Source organism: Bombina bombina, chromosome 4 (assembly GCF_027579735.1).
Source record: "Bombina bombina isolate aBomBom1 chromosome 4, aBomBom1.pri, whole genome shotgun sequence".
Classification (NCBI taxonomy): Eukaryota; Metazoa; Chordata; class Amphibia; order Anura; family Bombinatoridae; genus Bombina; species Bombina bombina.
The window spans coordinates 659013130-659033449 of record NC_069502.1 but is presented as its reverse complement, the minus strand read 5'-3'; the positions used below and the strand labels follow the sequence as shown (position 1 = coordinate 659033449).

The 20320-nt window shown below is 34.5% G+C and overlaps 1 protein-coding gene across 50 annotated transcripts in view; it reads right to left on the bottom strand.

The window, feature by feature from the left end:
• The window catches only part of TRDN (triadin), a 950114-nt gene that overhangs the window by 857976 nt on the left and 71818 nt on the right, over nt 1-20320 (bottom strand). For all 50 annotated transcript variants that reach the window (XM_053710723.1, XM_053710722.1, XM_053710726.1 and 47 more), the window contains exon 2: nt 7527-7736. In XM_053710723.1, coding sequence (XP_053566698.1) covers nt 7527-7736 — 210 coding nt within the window. The remainder of the gene's footprint in view (nt 1-7526; nt 7737-20320) is intronic.

The following is a 20320-nucleotide window of genomic DNA, read 5'->3' as shown; positions in this document are numbered from 1 at the left end:
CTATAACTTAAGAAACTTTGTTCTGGACTGTATATCCGATTCTGTGGCAAGTGAAAAATCACTAATTTGGATGTTGGTTATCTGTCTGACTGAATATGCATGTATATGTTTTCTGCTTACCTCATATGACATTGAGGTCTTTTAATGTGAGCACCCGAGTCTCTAATAAATATTTTTGTTTGATATTTACAAACAGGGTTGCACTATTATTTCTCTCTTGTTTTACATGTAAACTGCCACATCAACGGAGACTACAGCCGGTTTTTACATCGATAATCTACATCCTCGGAAGCTTTGGAAAGACTCTCCCTACACTGCGCGACACTTACCTCATATTGATTAAGGGTAAGGAGTGTAAGTAGATACCCTACGGAGTCACTCTTTTCCTGGCTCTGTGTATTATGTGCATCAATTTATTATATTTATTGTACTTTTACTGTACTTTTATTGTACTTTTAAAATTAAGTACAATATTGCTTGAACTTTATCACTACAGACAGCAATTTATATCAATTTTATTTTATGTTCTGTAATACTATTAAGTGTATTTTGTAAACTTTTTATAAGTTTGTTATCTTTTAAATTTTGCTACATTTTGTTATTTTTTGTTATTGTATTAATTATGTGATACAGAGAAATTTATATTTATTTACAGTTAACTCTGTAAGTATTTTTATGATATACTATTATATATACTGTATATTTCATATTTGCCAATAACGCTTTATGAAATCGTGCAAATAAGAACAAAAGGTTTATTTCTGAGCCGTTTTTTAACCTGCTATTAATTTTCTAACCTGTTATTTAACTTTTAATCAAGTATTTAGTTTTAGTCTTTTTGTGAAACACAGTATAATAGTATCTATACCAATTCACTATATATTCCATCATACATAATTGTAAGTCATTTAAATATACTTTTTTCATTGTATCTCAATTGATTTGACAAAGCTCCCAATATTTAGGAGGCTTGTAGACATTATGCATTATCAAATCCTCTATAGATAGTGTAGTGCGCCCTCTAGCTCTATTACATCATCTTGTATCTGCAATTTTTCTATATCAATTCAGGAATATTTTGGGAAACTCCTGTTTTGATAGATAGACTTGGGCAGCATATAATATTTTTAGCTCTTGATGGCTTTTCTGTACCAGACTCACAATTCTTTGTTTGTGTGTGTATATATATATATATATATATATATATATAACAGTTTGGTGAAATTAGTAGGCAGTTTGTTCTGGCATTTAAGCCAACATTTCCACCTCTTTGGTAAGCTCAGATTTATAGATCAGGACTGCTGGTTTACTTCTATAAAAATGTATGTAATCAGGACTGTAACATTTGCAAACATTTTGTAAAGAAATCGGAAAGCATCTTTAAACACATATTTATCAATTAAAAACACAAGATTACTCATCCTGGAACACTATTATATACAATCACTGTTGATAACTAGGAAAAACAGTAGCTGGCATTTCTTCATTATATTCAGCCAGCTTACTATAGATGTTGTAATAGATAAAGGGTGGTACTATATAGGATGGGTTTGTCATCCTATTAGAAGGCTTACATGGTAATAATCAGCCTTTTCAAATAATTGCTTATTTGTGACATGCAAGAATAGATATTGGCCAGCCCATAATTGACCCTTGAAGGGCTATTTTATAGTGACACAATGATATAAGAGTACAGGGAACTTTTGTTTCATGTCTCATATAGTAATGAGGATAATTACCAAGTTTATGTGTGTGACTTAATAGTTAATGGTAATAGTAATTGATAGAACTGAGGTTCCGTTATATAAGGTGAATATTTTTTTATTTTTATAATCAACATCATTTGGTGTTTTTTTTTTTTTTTTAAATCAGGATATTCATTAAAGGTTAAGTTTTATTATACTCACAATGGTAGGGCAGTGTATATGCTAGTGATAATATAAAAATTTTTCTTCCTTATTCCTTCTCTACTCTCTCTTCTGTACAAAATGGGAAGGGGTTAATGCACTCAGTACTAAGATCAATTGAATATGTTTGTGTAATAGGTTTATAACGAGATGTAACATGGTTTGACTGTATACAGCCAGTGAACAAGGACTAGACTTAGTTCTATGGCAGAATAAGTTCAATCATAAGCACTGGATTTCTTCTATGCTTTTATGTAGATTATCTTTCTGTTTAATAAAGTATTTGATCATTTATGTTGTTGTCTACTGACTTCAGTGGGCGTTGGACTTAGAGACTATATATACTAGTGTTCCAGGATGAACAATGTTATGTTTTAAATTGATAAATATGTGTTTAAAGATTCTTTTTTTGTTCTCCAGATAATTTGATACATTTTATAGAATCTAACACCTACTACTATCTCTGGCTAAGTACAGTTTCAGGGTTGGTGGTATTTTAATTGAGGTGCCTCACACTGTATATATATATATATATTAATCTCAAAAATAGAATTTATTTTAAGTGACTTTTCTGGGGATCATTACCATATACACAGTAAAGTTAACTAATTTCATTAAATTATAACAGAGCACAATATTGCAGTTGAAAGTTATAAAACTGGGTTACGTGTCCGCTCATCAGCCATATAAGAAGATTGCGGATATTTAAGGACTTTTCATGTTTATGTTTCCTTTTTCTCAATGGACCCTGAAAAAGTCTTATAAGGACTATGCAAAGATTAGCACAAGTGAAATGGTACAATATTATAAATGTTTATATGCTTTGTCTGATTACTACCTGTAACCCCAATAAAAAACAATAAAAAACAAACAAACAAAACAGAGCACATGAATGAACATGATCCCTAGTGTATTCTACTAATATGTGTTAATTACAGCTAAAATGTTGCATTGTATCAAATAAATACTTATGGCTCCATTTAAAGGGATAGGAAAGTCAAAATTATTTTTCCTTTAATGTGTTTCCAATTACTTTTTTACCAGCTGCATAGTATAAAATGTATGAAATTTGTTTTTTAAGGCTTATTTGTGTATATGAATTAGATGATTTTGTGTTTTGAATATAATAAAATGGGTTGAGCTTGTAGGTATAATCAGATCTTATTACTTTATCAAATTGTGTACATATACCTGCTTCTTTATCTTATATCTGTCCACAAACCAATCACCAATACTTGGAGAGAACAATGGAAAATTACCATTTTATTACCTTATCTCTTCTATAACCCACTGGGAGGGTAATTTCTTCTATTGGCTGTGTTAACACAGCTTGGCCTTGAGGCCAAACACTTTCAGAATGGGTGGGGATACCACAGGCTAAATAAACTATTTCAAATGCCAATAAAATGGTAATGGAAAAACTTGTAAACAATTGAATACACTACAGCAGGTAAAGTGGATCATTGGGAACAAATTAAAATGGAGAACAATTTTGAGCAAACGGTCCCTTTAAGAATAAGATTGCTGCTTTCTATCCTGCTACACCAACTATAAAGTGGCGTTCCTCAATCCCTTGGACTTCTCCTACTAGGATGATTGACAAATTCCCAATAGGGGGCTGCATTGCCCAAGCAGTAGAAATACCGCAAAGCAGGGGCAGAAAGAGGTGGAGAACTGTATGCCTGTGTCTGCCCCGGGGGTTGTTAAAGGACCAGTAAACACAGTAGATTTGCATAATCAACAAATGCATAATAAAAAGTCAATGCAATTGTCTGAACTTCAAAGGAGTATTATATTTTGTTGCTGAAAAATTTCAAAGTTATGTTTATTTCCACTCCTCCTGTATCATGTGACAGCCATCAGCCAAACAAAAAAAATGCATATACGCATATTCTATGAATTCTTGCACATGCTCAGTAGGAGCTGGTGACTCACAAAGTGTAAATATAAAAAGACTGTGCACATTTTGTTAATGGAAGTAAATTGTAAAGTTGTTTAAAATAGCCTGATCTATCTGAAACATGAAAGTTTAATCTTGACTTGAGTGTCCCTTTAAATGGACCCTATAAGATGCTTAATTTGTCACATATTTTTAAAGTAATGCTACATGTACAATTATTTTTACATTTTGCAAATCATCTTATATTTGTTATTGAAGTGATCTAAATGATGAGGAAAGCCAACTGAATCACAATCAGGAACACTGCATAAAATATTTAGTTATGTGTAATGAAACAACTTTGCAAAATTGTGGATCACAAAAATTGAAATGCACTTCTCAGTGCTAACCTTTCTACATATCTTTTCCTAACTGCTTGAAATGCTAACAACTGCAAAACAATGCATTTTACACTAACTTTATGACTAAGGTGTGCCTTGCTGTCTGTATGTTTTGGGCAGGTATGTATACAAAAGTTTATTCCACTTAGGGAATAAGGAAAAACTTCTAGCTTAAAGGGACACTGAACCCAATTTTTTTTTGTAAACATCTTTCTAATTTACTCCTATTATCAATTTTCTTCGTTCTCTTGCTTTCTTTATTTGAAAAAGAAGTCATCTAAGCTACTTTTTTGGTTCAGAAAACCTGGAAAGCACTTGTTCATTGGTGGATGAATTTATCCACTAATCAGCAAGAACAACCCAGGTTGTTCACCAAAAATGGGCCGGCATCTAAACTTACATTTTATTTATTTCAAATAAAGATACCAAGAGAATGAAAATAATTTGATAATAGGAGTAAATTAGAAAGTTGCTTAAAATTGCATGCTCTATCTGAATCATGATAGAAAAAAATTGGGGTCCGTGTCCCTTTAAAAATGAAATGCTCTATTTTGTTAGAAAATAAATATATATATTTTTAATTAAATTCCATTCCTTACTATGGGCTAGATTACCAGTCCTTGGGGCTATGAAGTGACCCTACAATATTTTCTATCTGGGCTTTAATTATTTAAGCTGAATACTGTATATATTTAAATGAGAGAGGTTTCTCAGATCACTTTGATCTCAAAACAGCAATGTTCTACTTAAAGCAACATGTGAGCACACTGTGCAGATGGGATAAAAAATATCACGTGTGTTCCTTTGTGATATTACCAATAAGGAAATATAATTACATTTATTACTGACTTCATCAGATGGTCTCAGAAAATGTTCACAAATATAATGCTGTTATTTTGTTTGGCTTCTGGGTCACCTATTCCAGAGCTGCATAGAAATAATTTGTTCTCTTTAAATAATGTAATTTATAGAAACATTAACATTATTGAAAGCAGAGTTTTTAAAAATGTATTTTTTATATATTAGTAAAACTATTGTGTCCCTGTTCATTGACAGATCTGTCAAGCGTCCTTTTCAGCCAGTAAACAACTGATATCAGTTCTGTGCAACCATTTCCTCCAACTTTATACAATCTTTTTATGCCAACAAGGAAAAAAATATATAAATAATATATAAAATATAGATTTTATTACTGTTTTTAAAGAAAGAAACAAGATACTTAAAGGGACATAAAACAAGTTGGGATAGAGACAAAATATAATAATATGTACTTTAATCACTTTATCTGCAAATTTATACTGCAGTGCCTCGCTATTAACCCTTTCTTTTAAGTTTCTGAATTGTAAAGCTCTAACTCCCCCCACACATTTCCTTTTATGCCTGAATCTATATCTATTGTTGTTTTGGTAGAATGCAAAAATGCATAGGGATTATCTGCTGGACCATGCCTAAAAGATGTGAACTCAGTTGAAATACAATGCCTGTGCCTAAACACTGATAAGGGGGGTGGAGTTGGCTTCTTCAGGCAACTTAGCTATGTAATTAATTATGGTTATTTTTGAAAATTATTTTAAAATACTTGCCAGCAATTTTGAAATAATTTTTTAATGCAAACTATTTTTTAACTAATTAGCCCTTTTAGGATATGCACATATCTCCACCTATTTTAGGTAACTTTAAAGTGTTTAATTACTGCACATTCAAATGGATGATAAAACTTTTTGAACTGCGAAGCCCTATCCACTAAACTCTAAAATTGTAAAATATAATTTTAGTTTATACAGTACTCATAAATAAGTACAAGTGAGTTAATGGGCAAACATTTCATAGTATTAAAGGCTACCAAATAATGGAAAAAGAATACCGGTGAGAAATTATTATAGATAGTCTAAGTCTTGTATGGAAATTGAGCAGCAGTAGAAGCAGAAAATCTAATGATGGAAAAAATGATATTTTGTATTTATTTTTGCACAATATCCTTATCTACAGTAGCATCAAATTAAGTATGAAAATGTACGGGGAATAGAATAATGAAAGTAATATATTTATAGCAAACATTAAATGGAATGAACACTAAATACAAATTTAAATTTTATTATCTACACATGAAAGGATAAAAATGGCAATGCCAGAAACAGTTATTATTTTGTGCTTAAATTAATACCACTGTCAAGCTTTTGAAAGACAGCAGGTCTTTCATTTCTTGAATAAAACTAATGAACTAGTAGAATACAAGGGAAGACAGCAGGAAGAGATTATTCAAGGAATGTTTCATAATATTATCTGTCATGTTAAATCCTAAAAATATAAAATAGAAAACACAACAAAGTAATATAACTGCATTGTGTTCAATTATGAAAAATATATAAATATTTGTCTTTTGGATTATATATATAAAGTAAATATGAAGTTGAAGTTGGATTTGAATACAAGTAAGGTATAAAGATGCCAAATTATGTCTTCAATCAAGATTGAAGAAACCACCTAAAATGTAGGATCTACAACTAGAGAATGTATATTTTGGTAGGGTTCTCTAGAAGGGGGAACTCCCAGCGGTGAACGGGACCATGAGGTGGAGGTTCCCTTAAGATGGATGTCCTTTAAGCGTGTGTTCTTAGGGTGGCTGGGTTACTTGGGTTCAAGAAAGTAAGGGTTGATGGTGGATATATAGCCCAATTTGTATTGCTTAGAGCATATGCTAAAATGGTTATTAGATAAATTAAGATGACAGATAAACCATTAAACCTACCCAATAATGTGGCCTTTTTTATCAAGAGGTTGTATATGTTGATGACAAAGCAAGGCCTGAAGAGCCCTTAAAATTCTCTGAAAGGGTAAATGAAGAAACTGGTTTTACATTTCTTCAGTTTCTTTTCCTTTCGCTGCTGTTGATAAAGGAAAGCTACATTAAGTGAAATAAATTACACTACTATTCTTACACATGTTCAAAAACAGTCCCAACCATCCTGGTTTATAGAGGGATCTAGGGTACAGAAAAAATATACTGCACAGCTGCTGTTTACTTGAAATAGTGAAACTTTTCATAAAGGTTGATAGATACATGGAATAAAAGTCTTGTTGAACAGGTTTGGGATAAGTTAAACAAAAGCTTTGAATGGTTGTAGAAAGGGCAAACTATATATCCAAAAATCTATTTACAGACAAATTCTCTGTTTTCTTTTTCTTAGTGCTCTACTTTAATTCTGGTAATGGATCCCCAGAAAAGCAAAGGGCCAGGTAACAATTTAAATAACTAATAGACATTTTTAAAAATTGTGTGAAAAATAAAAATATAGAAAGGTCCTATATTTGTAAAGGGATGCATAAATCAGTTCCTACCTGCTAAGGACTTGTAGTCCACCAAGTCAAACATTACTATAGCCACAGCTGTCCAAGTGACAACCAGTGCAGCGACTAGAAGCCATGCTACTGGGGAACGGAATGTGGTCTTCAGGTCCTCTGAGACAGATTTTGTCAACTTTGCTGATGATTTATGGACAGATCCATTCTTACCATCCAAAACTGTAGTGGTAGTTGTGGTGTTACGCCCTGTATAAACATAACAATACGATATCAGCACTAGCACACATATATTTCAGTATATTATAATACATATCTCAAAAATACCAACATTTCCCACAAAATATTTTTTTTAATAAGTTATAGAAGATTTAGGCAAGACTAAATAAAATCTACACATACACTGGTGATGCTGGTCTTACTGGTCACTTGTAGGCATGTCTATTAAGCTTCCAAATATTCTTAGGCAGAAAAATATGATTGACCTTTCAACACCATCAGATGAATAAAGACTACCCCTCAAGTAGAGTTGTCTACCACATTTATAAGATTGTATAATGTGTAAATGCAAGCTGATGTAACATGTCAAAATAAATCTGAAATGTGGAATATAATGGAGTTTATCTGACAGGGAATTCAAGGCTGCTAAACCAGCAGCAGAATATATATATATTCTCTTTAACACAGGACTGTGCAAGACTCTGGAAAGGAAATTTTGTAGTTGATGCTAATTATTTCAAAGCAAACCCAAAATGATGATATGTTGTGATTCAATGACAAAGTCTATTTCCCCTTTGTTGCATTTAAAAGGGTTGTATATTTTTTTTATTTTTTGAAAAATAAATGTTCTTGTCCTGGTTAAAACCGCTTTTTGTTTCCATGCAGGTGGAACTACATTATAGGAGTTAACCCTTATCAGACATTTGGTCCCCTAGGAATGAGTTCCTTTCACTTCCTGATAATTTCAAAATCAATTTAAACATCTTAATTGTTTCTCACATACAAAAATATTTACCATGCTTTTATTGCTGGTCTTTAATACATGGCAAAAAGGAATGATTTTATAAGGCTGGCACTAGTTTTGAGTGTGTATAAGGGAATAATGGACGGCAAATGTTAGTGCCGATTGGAATCCAGAGGAGCCGAACTGACAAATGTTAGTGCCAATTGGACAAACAGCATCTAAATCACAATTGGCCAAAATAAGGGCATTGTTGGACCAGGTAGCCTCTGATTGGTTGAATATCGTAACTTGTGCTTGTATAAGATATGGTGGCACCTGGGCTTTGGTTTGCTTATTTTCAAAAATTAAAAACATTGACAAAGGCTGCTTAGACAGCCGAAAGGTGTTTGTTGTAATATACACTTTTTCATATGTCTCTCACCCCTGACACCTGATGCTGCAGATATCGGCCAGGAAACAGGGGGGTGATTGCTCATTTTTAATTTTGAAATTATTGTGACTTGTTGGTTATTTGGAGAATTTTGATTCTCTCTTTTAATAATTATTAATTAAAGTTGATAGATTTTAACTAATCATTACTACTCCTCTAATAGGGAAGAGTGCTTAGGTTTAAACCCCCATTTTGGTTGGTCCTTTTCCAACTTTTTGCTCTCATAATGGTCTTTAAAACATAACAGGAATATTTACGTAAATTGTCCCTTTTAAAGCTTGAGGTCACATAGAAACAAACATTTTTTATTTACATTCCTTTTAACAGTTTAGGCTAGTCTTAAATAGAAAACCTATAAAGTTGAGTCTATCTCAGACATAAAAATGAAATCAGACCTGTTAAGAACTGAAAATTATATGTAATAAAAAAAAATGTGGACAGGACTAGGCATCTTCTCATATCAGGATACATTTCAAACATTCAAATATCTCTACCCATACTTCTATGCAGAGCATTTGACGCAAACAAAAAAAAAGCTGCCACACCAGTTTTATGATTCCTTTATCTAATATTTGCATGGATTACAAACTATTTATCTTACATTTTTGGCTCATATATTTATCCTCATAAATAATATATGTAATACCCAATATAAATAAATGGTCTAAAATTAGGTTATCTTGCAGCGTAAAAACGTTTTTTAAATCCTTAAATTTTTCATAAATTATGTATTTACTTATTTACATGGTCTAAAATTAGTTGTTTTTTTTGCAACGTAAAAATGTATTTCTAAAACTTTAAATTATTCATAAATTATTTATTTATTTATTTATTTATACTGAGGTGTATTTTCTTTACACAGTACATCTTGTATGTTCCAATTGGTAAAACAGAGAAAACTCAAGGTCACTTTATTAGGTACACCTGTTCAATTGCTTAGTATCACAAATTGCTAATCAGTCAATCACACGGCAGCAACTCAATGCATTTAGGCATCTAGACACGGTGAAGTTGACTTGCAGAAGTTCAAACCGAGCATCAGTTGTGTGGACGAAAATGCCTTGTTGATGTCAGAGGAGAACGGGCAGACTGGTTTGAGATGATAGAAAGGCAACAGTAACTCAAATAACCACTTGTTACAACCAAGGTATGCAGAATACCATCTCTGAACGCAATTTTGGCGTAAACAACATGAAAGCATGGATCCATCCTGCCTTGTATTAACGGTTCAGGCTGGTGGTGGTGGTGTAATGGTGTGGGGAATATTTTCTTGGCACACTTTGGGACCCTTAGTACAAATTGAGCATTGTTTAAACACCACAGCCTACCTGAGTATTGTTGCTGACCATGTCCATCCCTTTATGACAACAGTGTACCCATCTTCTGATGACTACTTCCAGCAGGATAATGCACAATGTCACAAAGTTCAAATCATCTCAAACTGGTTTCTTGAACATGATAATGAGTTAACTGTACTTCTATGGCCTCCACAGTCACCAGATCTCAATCCAATAGAGCACCTTTGGGATGTGGTGGAAGTGGAGTTTCGCATCATCGATGTGCACTGACAAATCTGCAGCAAGTGTGTGATGCTATCATGTCAATATGGATCAAATTGTCTGAGGAATGTTTCCAGCACCTTGTTGTATCTATGCCACAAAGAATTAAGGCAGTTCTCAAGGCAAAAGGGGGTGCAACCCGGTACTAGCAAGGTGTACCTTTATAAAGTGGCCAGTGAGTGTGTATGTATATATATATATATATATATAATTAAAATATTTATGTTGTTATATTAAATTACTAGAAACATGTTATTTTAGTTCATTCTGTTTCTACTACCACATTTATTGAAATATGTCTAATGCTCAGATAGTATTGTTTATTAGTGTGCAATATATTAATCTATAATTTAGCTAACTTCAAAAATGCTAGGTTTCTACATCTATGATGGCTAACTAAGAGCTAGATTGAAAATTGTGCGCTAACGTTAACGCGCATGCAGTATTGAAATATCATGCCCACGCTAACTTACATGCATATTACAAGTTGAAAGCAAACATGCACTGCTGAGCAAAATCTAAATTTCTGCTAATTGAGTTAGCTAGAGTGCAGACCTTACATAAAGTGTTAGGGTTATAGTTTAGTTAACTTTAAAAATGCTAGGTTTCTACATCTACGATGGCTAAGTAAGGGCTAGATTGCAAGTGGTGTGCTGTTAAAGCGGGAGCAGTATTGAAATATCATGCCCGCGCTAACTTGCATGCATATTACAAGTTAAAATTAAACGTGCACTGTGGAGTGCAATCTAAATTTGTGCTTGTCGGGTTAGCGAGACTGCAGACCTCACGTAAAGGGTTAAGGCTATAATTAAAGTTGCACTAAACATAACATACATACATTAAAATATGTTTTTACACTCACATACACTATTCAATAATAAAATATTCATAAAAATATTAATTAAAAGAAGCTACAAGGGTTAAAAGGTAAATAGTATATGAGAAGATGTTTGAATGGAAAGGGCTAAAATATATATATATGTATATCTATATCTATATCTATATCTATATATATATATATATATATATATATATATATATACAAAAGATCAGCACTCGCCAACACCATCAACCACTCTGTGCACTGCTATGGACATTAAGCAGGCACCACAAGATACTTCAAACACCTTTAATGTGTAATACAAATACCATAAAGTTTCAGCCCCACACAGAGGCATTGGTTACCTGGAAGCACACAACACGTATACAACATACCCCAAAAGAAGTGCCTAATATACCCCTTACCATTCCCCTGATACGCTACAGAAAGCCCGCTAAAATCATCATCGACACCACAGCTGTTGAAACAGTGACATTGCTATGCTTCACTGTTTCAACAGCTGTGGTGTCGATGATGTGCATACAGGGAGTGCAGAATTATTAGGCAAGTTGTATTTTTGAGGATTCATTTTATTATTGAACAACAACCATGTTCTCAATGAACCCAAAAAACTCATTAATATCAAAGCTGAATAGTTTTGGAAGTAGTTTTTAGTTTGTTTTTAGTTATAGCTATTTTAGGGGGATATCTGTGTGTGCAGGTGACTATTACTGTGCATAATTATTAGACAACTTAACAAAAAACAAATATATACCCATTTCAATTATTTATTTTTACCAGTGAAACCAATATAACATCTCAACATTCACAAATATACATTTCTGACATTCAAAAACAAAACAAAAACAAATCAGTGACCAATATAGCCACCTTTCTTTGCAAGGACACTCAAAAGCCTGCCATCCATGGATTCTGTCAGTGTTTTGATCTGTTCACCATCAACATTGCGTGCAGCAGCAACCACAGCCTCCCAGACACTGTTCAGAGAGGTGTACTGTTTTCCCTCCTTGTAAATCTCACATTTGATGATGGACCACAGGTTCTCAATGGGGTTCAGATCAGGTGAACAAGGAGGCCATGTCATTAGATTTTCTTCTTGTATACCCTTTCTTGCCAGCCACGCTGTGGAGTACTTGGACGCGTGTGATGGAGCATTGTCCTGCATGAAAATCATGTTTTTCTTGAAGGATGCAGACTTCTTCCTGTACCACTTCTTGAAGAAGGTGTCTTTCAGAAACTGGCAGTAGGACTGAGAGTTGAGCTTGACTCCATCCTCAACCCGAAAAGGCCCACAAGCTCATCTTTGATGATACCAGCCCAAACCAGTACTCCACCTTTACCTTGCTGGCGTCTGAGTCAGACTGGAGCTCTCTGCCCTTTACCAATCCAGCCACGGGCCCATCCATCTGGCCCATCAAGACTCACTCTCATTTCATCAGTCCCTAAAACCTTAGAAAAATCAGTCTTGAGATATTTCTTGGCCCAATCTTGACGTTTCAGCTTGTGTGTCTTGTTAAGTGGTGGTCGTCTTTCAGCCTTTCTTACCTTGGCCATGTCTCTGAGTATTGCACACCTTGTGCTTTTGGGCACTCCAGTGATGTTGCAGCTCTGAAATATGGCCAAACTGGTGGCAAGTGGCATCTTGGCAGCTGCACGCTTGACTTTTCTAGGTTCATGGGCAGTTATTTTGCGCCTTGGTTTTTCCACACGCTTCTTGCGACCCTGTTGACTATTTTGAATGAAACGCTTGATTGTTCGATGATCACGCTTCAGAAGCTTTGCAATTTTAAGAGTGCTGCATCCCTCTGCAAGATATCTCACTATTTTTGACTTTTCTGAGCCTGTCAAGTCCTTCTTTTGACCCATTTTGCCAAAGGAAAGGAAGTTGCCTAATAATTATGCACACCTGATATAGGGTGTTGATGTCATTAGACCACACCCCTTCTCATTACAGAGATGCACATCACCTAATATGCTTAATTGGTAGTAGGCTTTCGAGCCTATACAGCTTGGAGTAAGACAACATGCATAAAGAGGATGATGTGGTCAAAATACTCATTTGCCTAATAATTCTGCACTCCCTGTATATATATATATATATATATATATATATATACATACATAAACATGTCTAATTATGTGTATTTATGAATATATACATGTGTATTTGTGTGTTTATATGTGTGTATATATATATATACATACATATACATTTATATATATTGCGGATTGCTATACACCGCCTCAGAGGCGGCATATGTGTTTAGGGGCAGCGGCCTGAAGGCTCATGCGCAAACAAGGGGAACAGGGGCCATTCGGCCCTTGTTAAATAGACCCCCATGTGTATCTGCACTCCCACTCCTAGATAGACAGCAACCAGGGTGCAAAGCCAAAAAAGTGGAAATAGCAAAACCAGGGACTGCACTCGCTGGATTAATAAATAAATCACAAAATTTATTAGTACATGGTATATACATTGGAATATATATATATATATATGTCAAAACACTTCTCCTCTGACGAAGAAGTCGCATATGACTTTGAAACGCTTACTCAGTGGTGCAGCTGATACCGGTAAAGACTCTATGCTATATTCATATCAAGGTAACGGTCAGATCTTTGACCACTAAGGGACGGTATTACTGTCTTAATCTAAGCTACACTGAGACCTTGAAGACAAGCATAAGTGTGTCTTTTTTATGCCTAAATCTTACCTCATAACTGATTGAGGGTTAACATTGTAAGCATATTCTGTTACAAAATAAAACATTGTCTTTTGTATATACAGTATTATGCTATATGCTTCTTTTCTTTCCTCTCTGTATAAATTCTGGATGACCACCTGAGGGGACAGAGATTCTCCCCACCATTGGATAAGAAAACAGCCTTCCGCATCTCTTCTGATTTAAACCGAGAGAGTCCAGGATTTCCATTGACCTACCTAACAGCATCCCAAGAAGGATAACTTTAGGCCAAAGGGAACACCGGGATACCTACCCTGAGAGGCACGGAGAATCCACTCCACTCTACCTACACCTGAGCGAATACATTACCTCCTCATATGATTGGGGTAAAATTTGGTAAGCAGTAACTACTTACTACACATCTCCCTACTGAAGAATTGAAAGTTTGGGCTAAAGGAACATTTCTGCATTTATTGTTGATTACCATCACGTTAAAGGGACATGACACCCACATTTTTTCTTTCATGATTTAGAAAGAGAATGCAATTTTAAACATCTTTCTAATTTACTTATATTATCTAATTTATTTTATTCTCTTGATATTCTTTGCAGAAAAGCATATCTAGATATGCTCAGCAGCTGCTGATTGGTTGCTGCACATAGAAGCCTCGTGTGATTGGCTCACCATGTGTATTACTTTTTATTCAACTAAGGATATCTAAAAAATGAAGCAAAATAAATAATAGAAGTAAATTGTAATGTTGTTTAAATTTCTATTCTCTATCTGAATCAAGAAAGAAAGATTTTGGGTTTAGTGGCCCTTTAATAACTATTGAAAAAGAACGTTTACTATAAGAGATCCTATTAGCTAAGCGTCCCTACACTATTATTGAATTTTCTCTTTCTTTTTCACCTTTTATTCAGAGACAGGGGTACTCTGTATCAATATAGGGGCAGCACGCTTTTTTCTACTTGTATTGTCTTATTTTGACAAGTTTGTAGGGCTCATGTACTTGAAGCTAACAGTCCCAAAAGTGTCTGTATTTACACAGTAGTAGTACAGGCTAACCTTTCACTTCTATCTTACTGAACTAGTGCTCTCAAATAATATTTGAGGTCACATAACAGTTCCTTATACACATCTTATATAGAAATACTAGCCTATAAAGGGACTTCATTTATTGTACAAACCTAGTGCACATCATTTCAATCATCTTAGATTTAGCTCTGGTGATTTTTCCTTTAACATTTATATATATATATATATATATATATATATATATATATATATATATATATATATATATATATATATATATATATATATATATATATTAAAAAAAATAATCATATATATATTAAAATAAATATTTAGTAAAAACAGCCTATGTGAATGTAAAATGTGTATTATTCACTTCATATTAGCGCAGTAGGTCTAGCGTGCGAGTGATAGGTGTTAGTTTTTTTTAAGTTGCGTCTCTGCATTTAAGTCTTTGGGGAGAAGTTAATGTGGTTGAGATATCTGAAGTCCTACAGTAAGCGTACGTTGGGTTTCACTTTCACGCTAACTTTTTACTTTCAACCTGTAATTTCACAACAGCGTGTTGTCTACACTAAAAGAAGAAAAATCGGAATTTTATATTTAAACATAGGATATGCAAACAAGAACTGATACAGATTTTGAAACAACCCTATATCTAGTTTTAAAACCACTACATAATGAATAAAAATATATTTGAGGCAGGTGTCAAAATAATGTAGAGAAAAGTAAGAAATATTTCCCTTCTAAATATGATCTGTAGTCAAAATAGAAATAATTAAAATAAAACAGCATGCTTTTTAAGAGCGAAACATAAATTAGAACCAAACAAGCATACATGAGGGTATATCACAATAATAGAAATCACAAAACACACATAGACAAACACGCACAAACACAGTGGAGGGTGGTGCTGAACTTATATAATTTGATGTAATATGTAGGATCAACAAATATTTTAGCAAAAAGAACTTAAGTCTTAAAGTGAAAGTAAATCCTAGCGTTTGACTTTTGAAACAAATAAAGGGGACTTTCATTCATGAAGAATAAGATACTTCATGTAGAAAGCTCCTTTATTTGTTTTAACTGATCGCCATTCTTAACTGCTACAGCAGCCCACGGCTAAAAATGTTTTTTGCTAAGAGGTGACGTTTTCACCTCTTAGCCAATAGCCGTGCAGTAAATCCGGCTTGGTGCCCATGGGAGACCCGGATTTACCGCACAGCTATTGGCTAAGAGGTGAAAACGTCACCTCTTAGCAAAATATTTTTTAACCGTGAGCTGCTGTAGCAGCTAAAAACGGTGATCTGTTAAAACAAATAAAGAAGCTTTCTACATGAAGTATCTTATACTTCATGAATGAAAGTCCCCTTTATTTGTTTCAAAAGTCAATCCTAGCATTTGTAAAACGCTAGGATTTACTTTCACTTTAACACATCTAATTTCAGGCTGTGTGCCAATTGAACAAAAAAGGTCAAAAGCAGGTCATAAACTGGAAATTTCAATCAAACAATGTGCTTTTTTTCCCCAAAGATAAAACATATGCATTTTTTACGCAAGGGGTTTTGATATCTCCATGCAGATTCACTGCCAAGTCTGTGTAATGAAAATGTTTTACAACTCAATCTTTTTGCCTAATTGCTTTTTGTTTTGTCACAATCCTCCTCCATGTCGGAATCTATTCCTGTGCGGCTGAGCATCTTTTCTTTTGAATCCATAATAAAACCAAAGTACTGTACTGTTAGACAGATTTATGGGCCTAGTGCTATAATGAACAGCTGTGATTGCAAAATGCTAAACTGCTAACTATCAGCCCGAGGGGAGACTTGAATTTCATTTGAAAAATAATAATTTGACAGAAAAAAATGGTAATATTCAAGTTAAGAGGGAATGGGAGTACTGTATTGTTTGAAAGCTTTCACCAAGTTTTTTTTATGAAAGGTTCAGTTTGTAAATAATAAGTTCTCATCAAGTCTTAAGAAAGTATTCAACATTAATTCCTGGTAGTTTTTTGCTGTCTATTCCTATTTCAGCTTTTCTTATTGTTTAAACAGCAATAACATGTATAACACCTAGCTGATATATATATATATATATATATATATATATATATATATATATATATATATATATATATATATATATATATAAAGAGAGAGAGAGAGAGAGAGAGAGAGAGAGAGAGAGAGAGAATCACTAAGATACCTACAAACATACAGCTCTGGAAAAAAATAAGAGACCACTGCAAAATTATCAGTTTCTCTTGTTTTACTATTTATAGGTATGTACTTAAGTAAAATGAACATTTTTGTTTTATTTTTTAAACTACTGAAAACATTTCTCCCAAATTCTAAATAAAAATATTGTCATTTAGAGCATTTATTTGCAGAAAATGACAACTGATCAAAATAACAAAGGTTCAGAAATCAATATTTAACCCTTTAAGGACAAGGCAATTTTTCAATTTTCTTCCCTTAACCCCTTAGTGACCAGAGCACTTTTCCATTTTCTGTCCGTTTGGGACCAAGGCTATTTTTACATTTTTGCAGTGTTTGTGTTTAGCTGTAATTTTCTTCTTACTCATTTACTGTACCCACACATATTATATACCGTTTTTCTCGCCATTAAATGGACTTTCTAAAGATACCATTATTTTCATCATATCTTATAATTTACTATAAAAAAAATTATAAAATATGAGGAAAAAATGGAAAAAAACACACTTTTTCTAACTTTGACCCCCAAAATCTGTTACATATCTAAAACCACCAAAAAACACCCATGCTAAATAGTTTCTAAATTTTGTCCTGAGTTTAGAAATACCCAATGTTTACATGTTCTTTGCTTTTTTTGCAAGTTATAGGGCCATAAATACAAGTAGCACTTTGCTATTTCCAAACCATTTTTTTCCAAAATTAGCGCTAGTTACATTAGAACACTGATATCTTTCAGGAATCCCTGAATATCCCTTGACATGTATATATTTTTTTTTAGTAGACATCCCAAAGTATTGATCTAGGCCAATTTTGGTATATTTCATACCACCATTTCACCGCCAAATGCGATCAAATACAAAAAATTGTTCACTTTTTCACGAATTTTTTCACAAACTTTAGGTTTCTCACTGAAATCATTTACAAACAGCTTGTGCAATTATGGCATAAATGGTTGTAAATTCTTCTCTGGGATCCCCTTTGTTCAGAAATAGCACACATATATGGCTTTGGCGTTGCTTTTTGGTAATTAGAAGGCCGCTAAATGCCACTGCGCACCACAAGTGTATCATGCCCAGCAGTTAAGGGGTTAATTAGGGAGCTTTTAGGGAGCTTGTAGGGTTAATTTTAGCTTTAGTGTAGTGTAGTAGACAACCCCAAGTATTGATCTAGGCACATTTTGGTATATTTCATGCCACCATTTCACCGCCAAATGCGATCAAATTAAAAAAAACGTAAAATTTTTCACAATTTTAGGTTTCTCACTGAAATCATTTACAAACAGCTTGTGCAATTATGGCACAAATGGTTGTAAATGCTTGTCTGGGATCCCCTTTGTTCAGAAATAGCAGACATATATGACTTTGGCGTTGCTTTCTGGTAATTAGAAGGCCACTAAATCCTGTTGCGCCTCACACGTGTATTATGGCTAGCAGTGAAAGGGTTAATTAGGGAGTTTGTAGTGAGCTTGCAGGGTTAATTTTAGCTTTAGTGTAGAGATCAGCCTCCCATCTGACACATCCCACCCCCTGATCCCTCCCAAACAGCTCCCTTCCCTCCCCCACCCCACAATTGTCCCCGCCATCTTAAGTACTGGCAGAAAGTCTGCCAGTACTAAAATAAAAGAGTTTTTAAAAAAAAATGAATTTTTTTTTTAGCATATTTACATATGCTACTGTGTAGGATCCCCCCCTTAGCCCCCAACCTCCCTGATCCCCCCCAAAACCGCTCTCTAACCCTCCCCTCTGCCTTATTGGGGGCCATCTTGGGTACTGGCAGCTGTCTGCCAGTACCCAGTTTACAATAAAAAGTGCTTTTTTTTGGTTTTTTTTTGTTTTTTTCTGTAGTGTAGCTTCCCCCAACCCCCCACCCCCCACAAACAAACCCCCACCACCTTGCTCATTGTATATATTTTATTTTGAATATATTTTTTATTTCCCCATTTTCTGCAGTGTAGCGGTTCCCACCCGCTCCCTCCCCGTGCACGCGCCCGCCCCCACCCTCCCGTGCACGCGCGCGCGCCCGTGCGCGCCCCCAGCCACCCCCGCCCACGATCCCGCCCCCCTTCAGATCCACATGGCCATCGATGGCCGCCACCCGCCTCCCGGTCCGGCTCCCACCCACCAACGCCGGTAGCCACCGATCTCCGGTGCAGAGAGGGCCACAGAGTGGCTCTCTCTGCACCGGATGGCTTACAAACGTTATTGCAGGATGCCTCCATATCGAGGCATCACTGCAATAACCGGAAAGCAGCTGGAAGCGAGCAGGATCGCTTCCAGCTGCTTTCCACACTGAGGACGTGCAGGGTACGTTCTCAGGCATTAACTGCCTTTTTTCTGAGGACGTACCCTGCACGTCCTCAGTCGTTAAGGGGTTAAGGACAAGGGCTGTTTTTACATTTCTGCGGTGTTTGTTCCTCTTACTCATTTACTGTACCCACACATATAATTTACCATTTTTCTCACCATTAAATGGACTTTCTAAAAATACCATTATTTTCATCATATCATATAATTTACCATAAATAATATTATAAAGTATGATGAAAAAATGGAAAAAAAAAAACACTTTTTCTAACTTTGACCCCCAAAATCTGTTACACATCTACAACCACCAAAAAACACCCATGCTAAATAGTTTCTAAATTTTGTCCTGAGTTTAGAAATACCCAATCTTTACATGTTCTTTGCTGTTTTTGCAAGTTATAGGGCAATAAATACAAGTAGCACTTTTCTATTTTCAAACCATTTGTTTTCAAAATTAGCGATAGTTACATTGGAACACTGATATCTGTCAGGAATCCCTAAATATCCCTTGACATGTATGTATATATTTTTTTAGTAGACAACCCAAAGTATTGATCTAGGCCCATTTTGGTATATTTCATGTCACTATTTCACCGCCAATGCGATCAAATAAAACAAATTGTTCACTTTTTCACAAACTTTAGGTTTCTCACTGAAATTATTTACAAACAACTTGTGCAATTATGGCACAAATGGTTGTAAATGCTTCTCTGGAATCCCCTTTGTTCAGAAATAGCAGCATTTATGGCTGTAGCATTGCTTTTTGGTAATTAGAAGGCCGCTAAATGCCGCTGCGC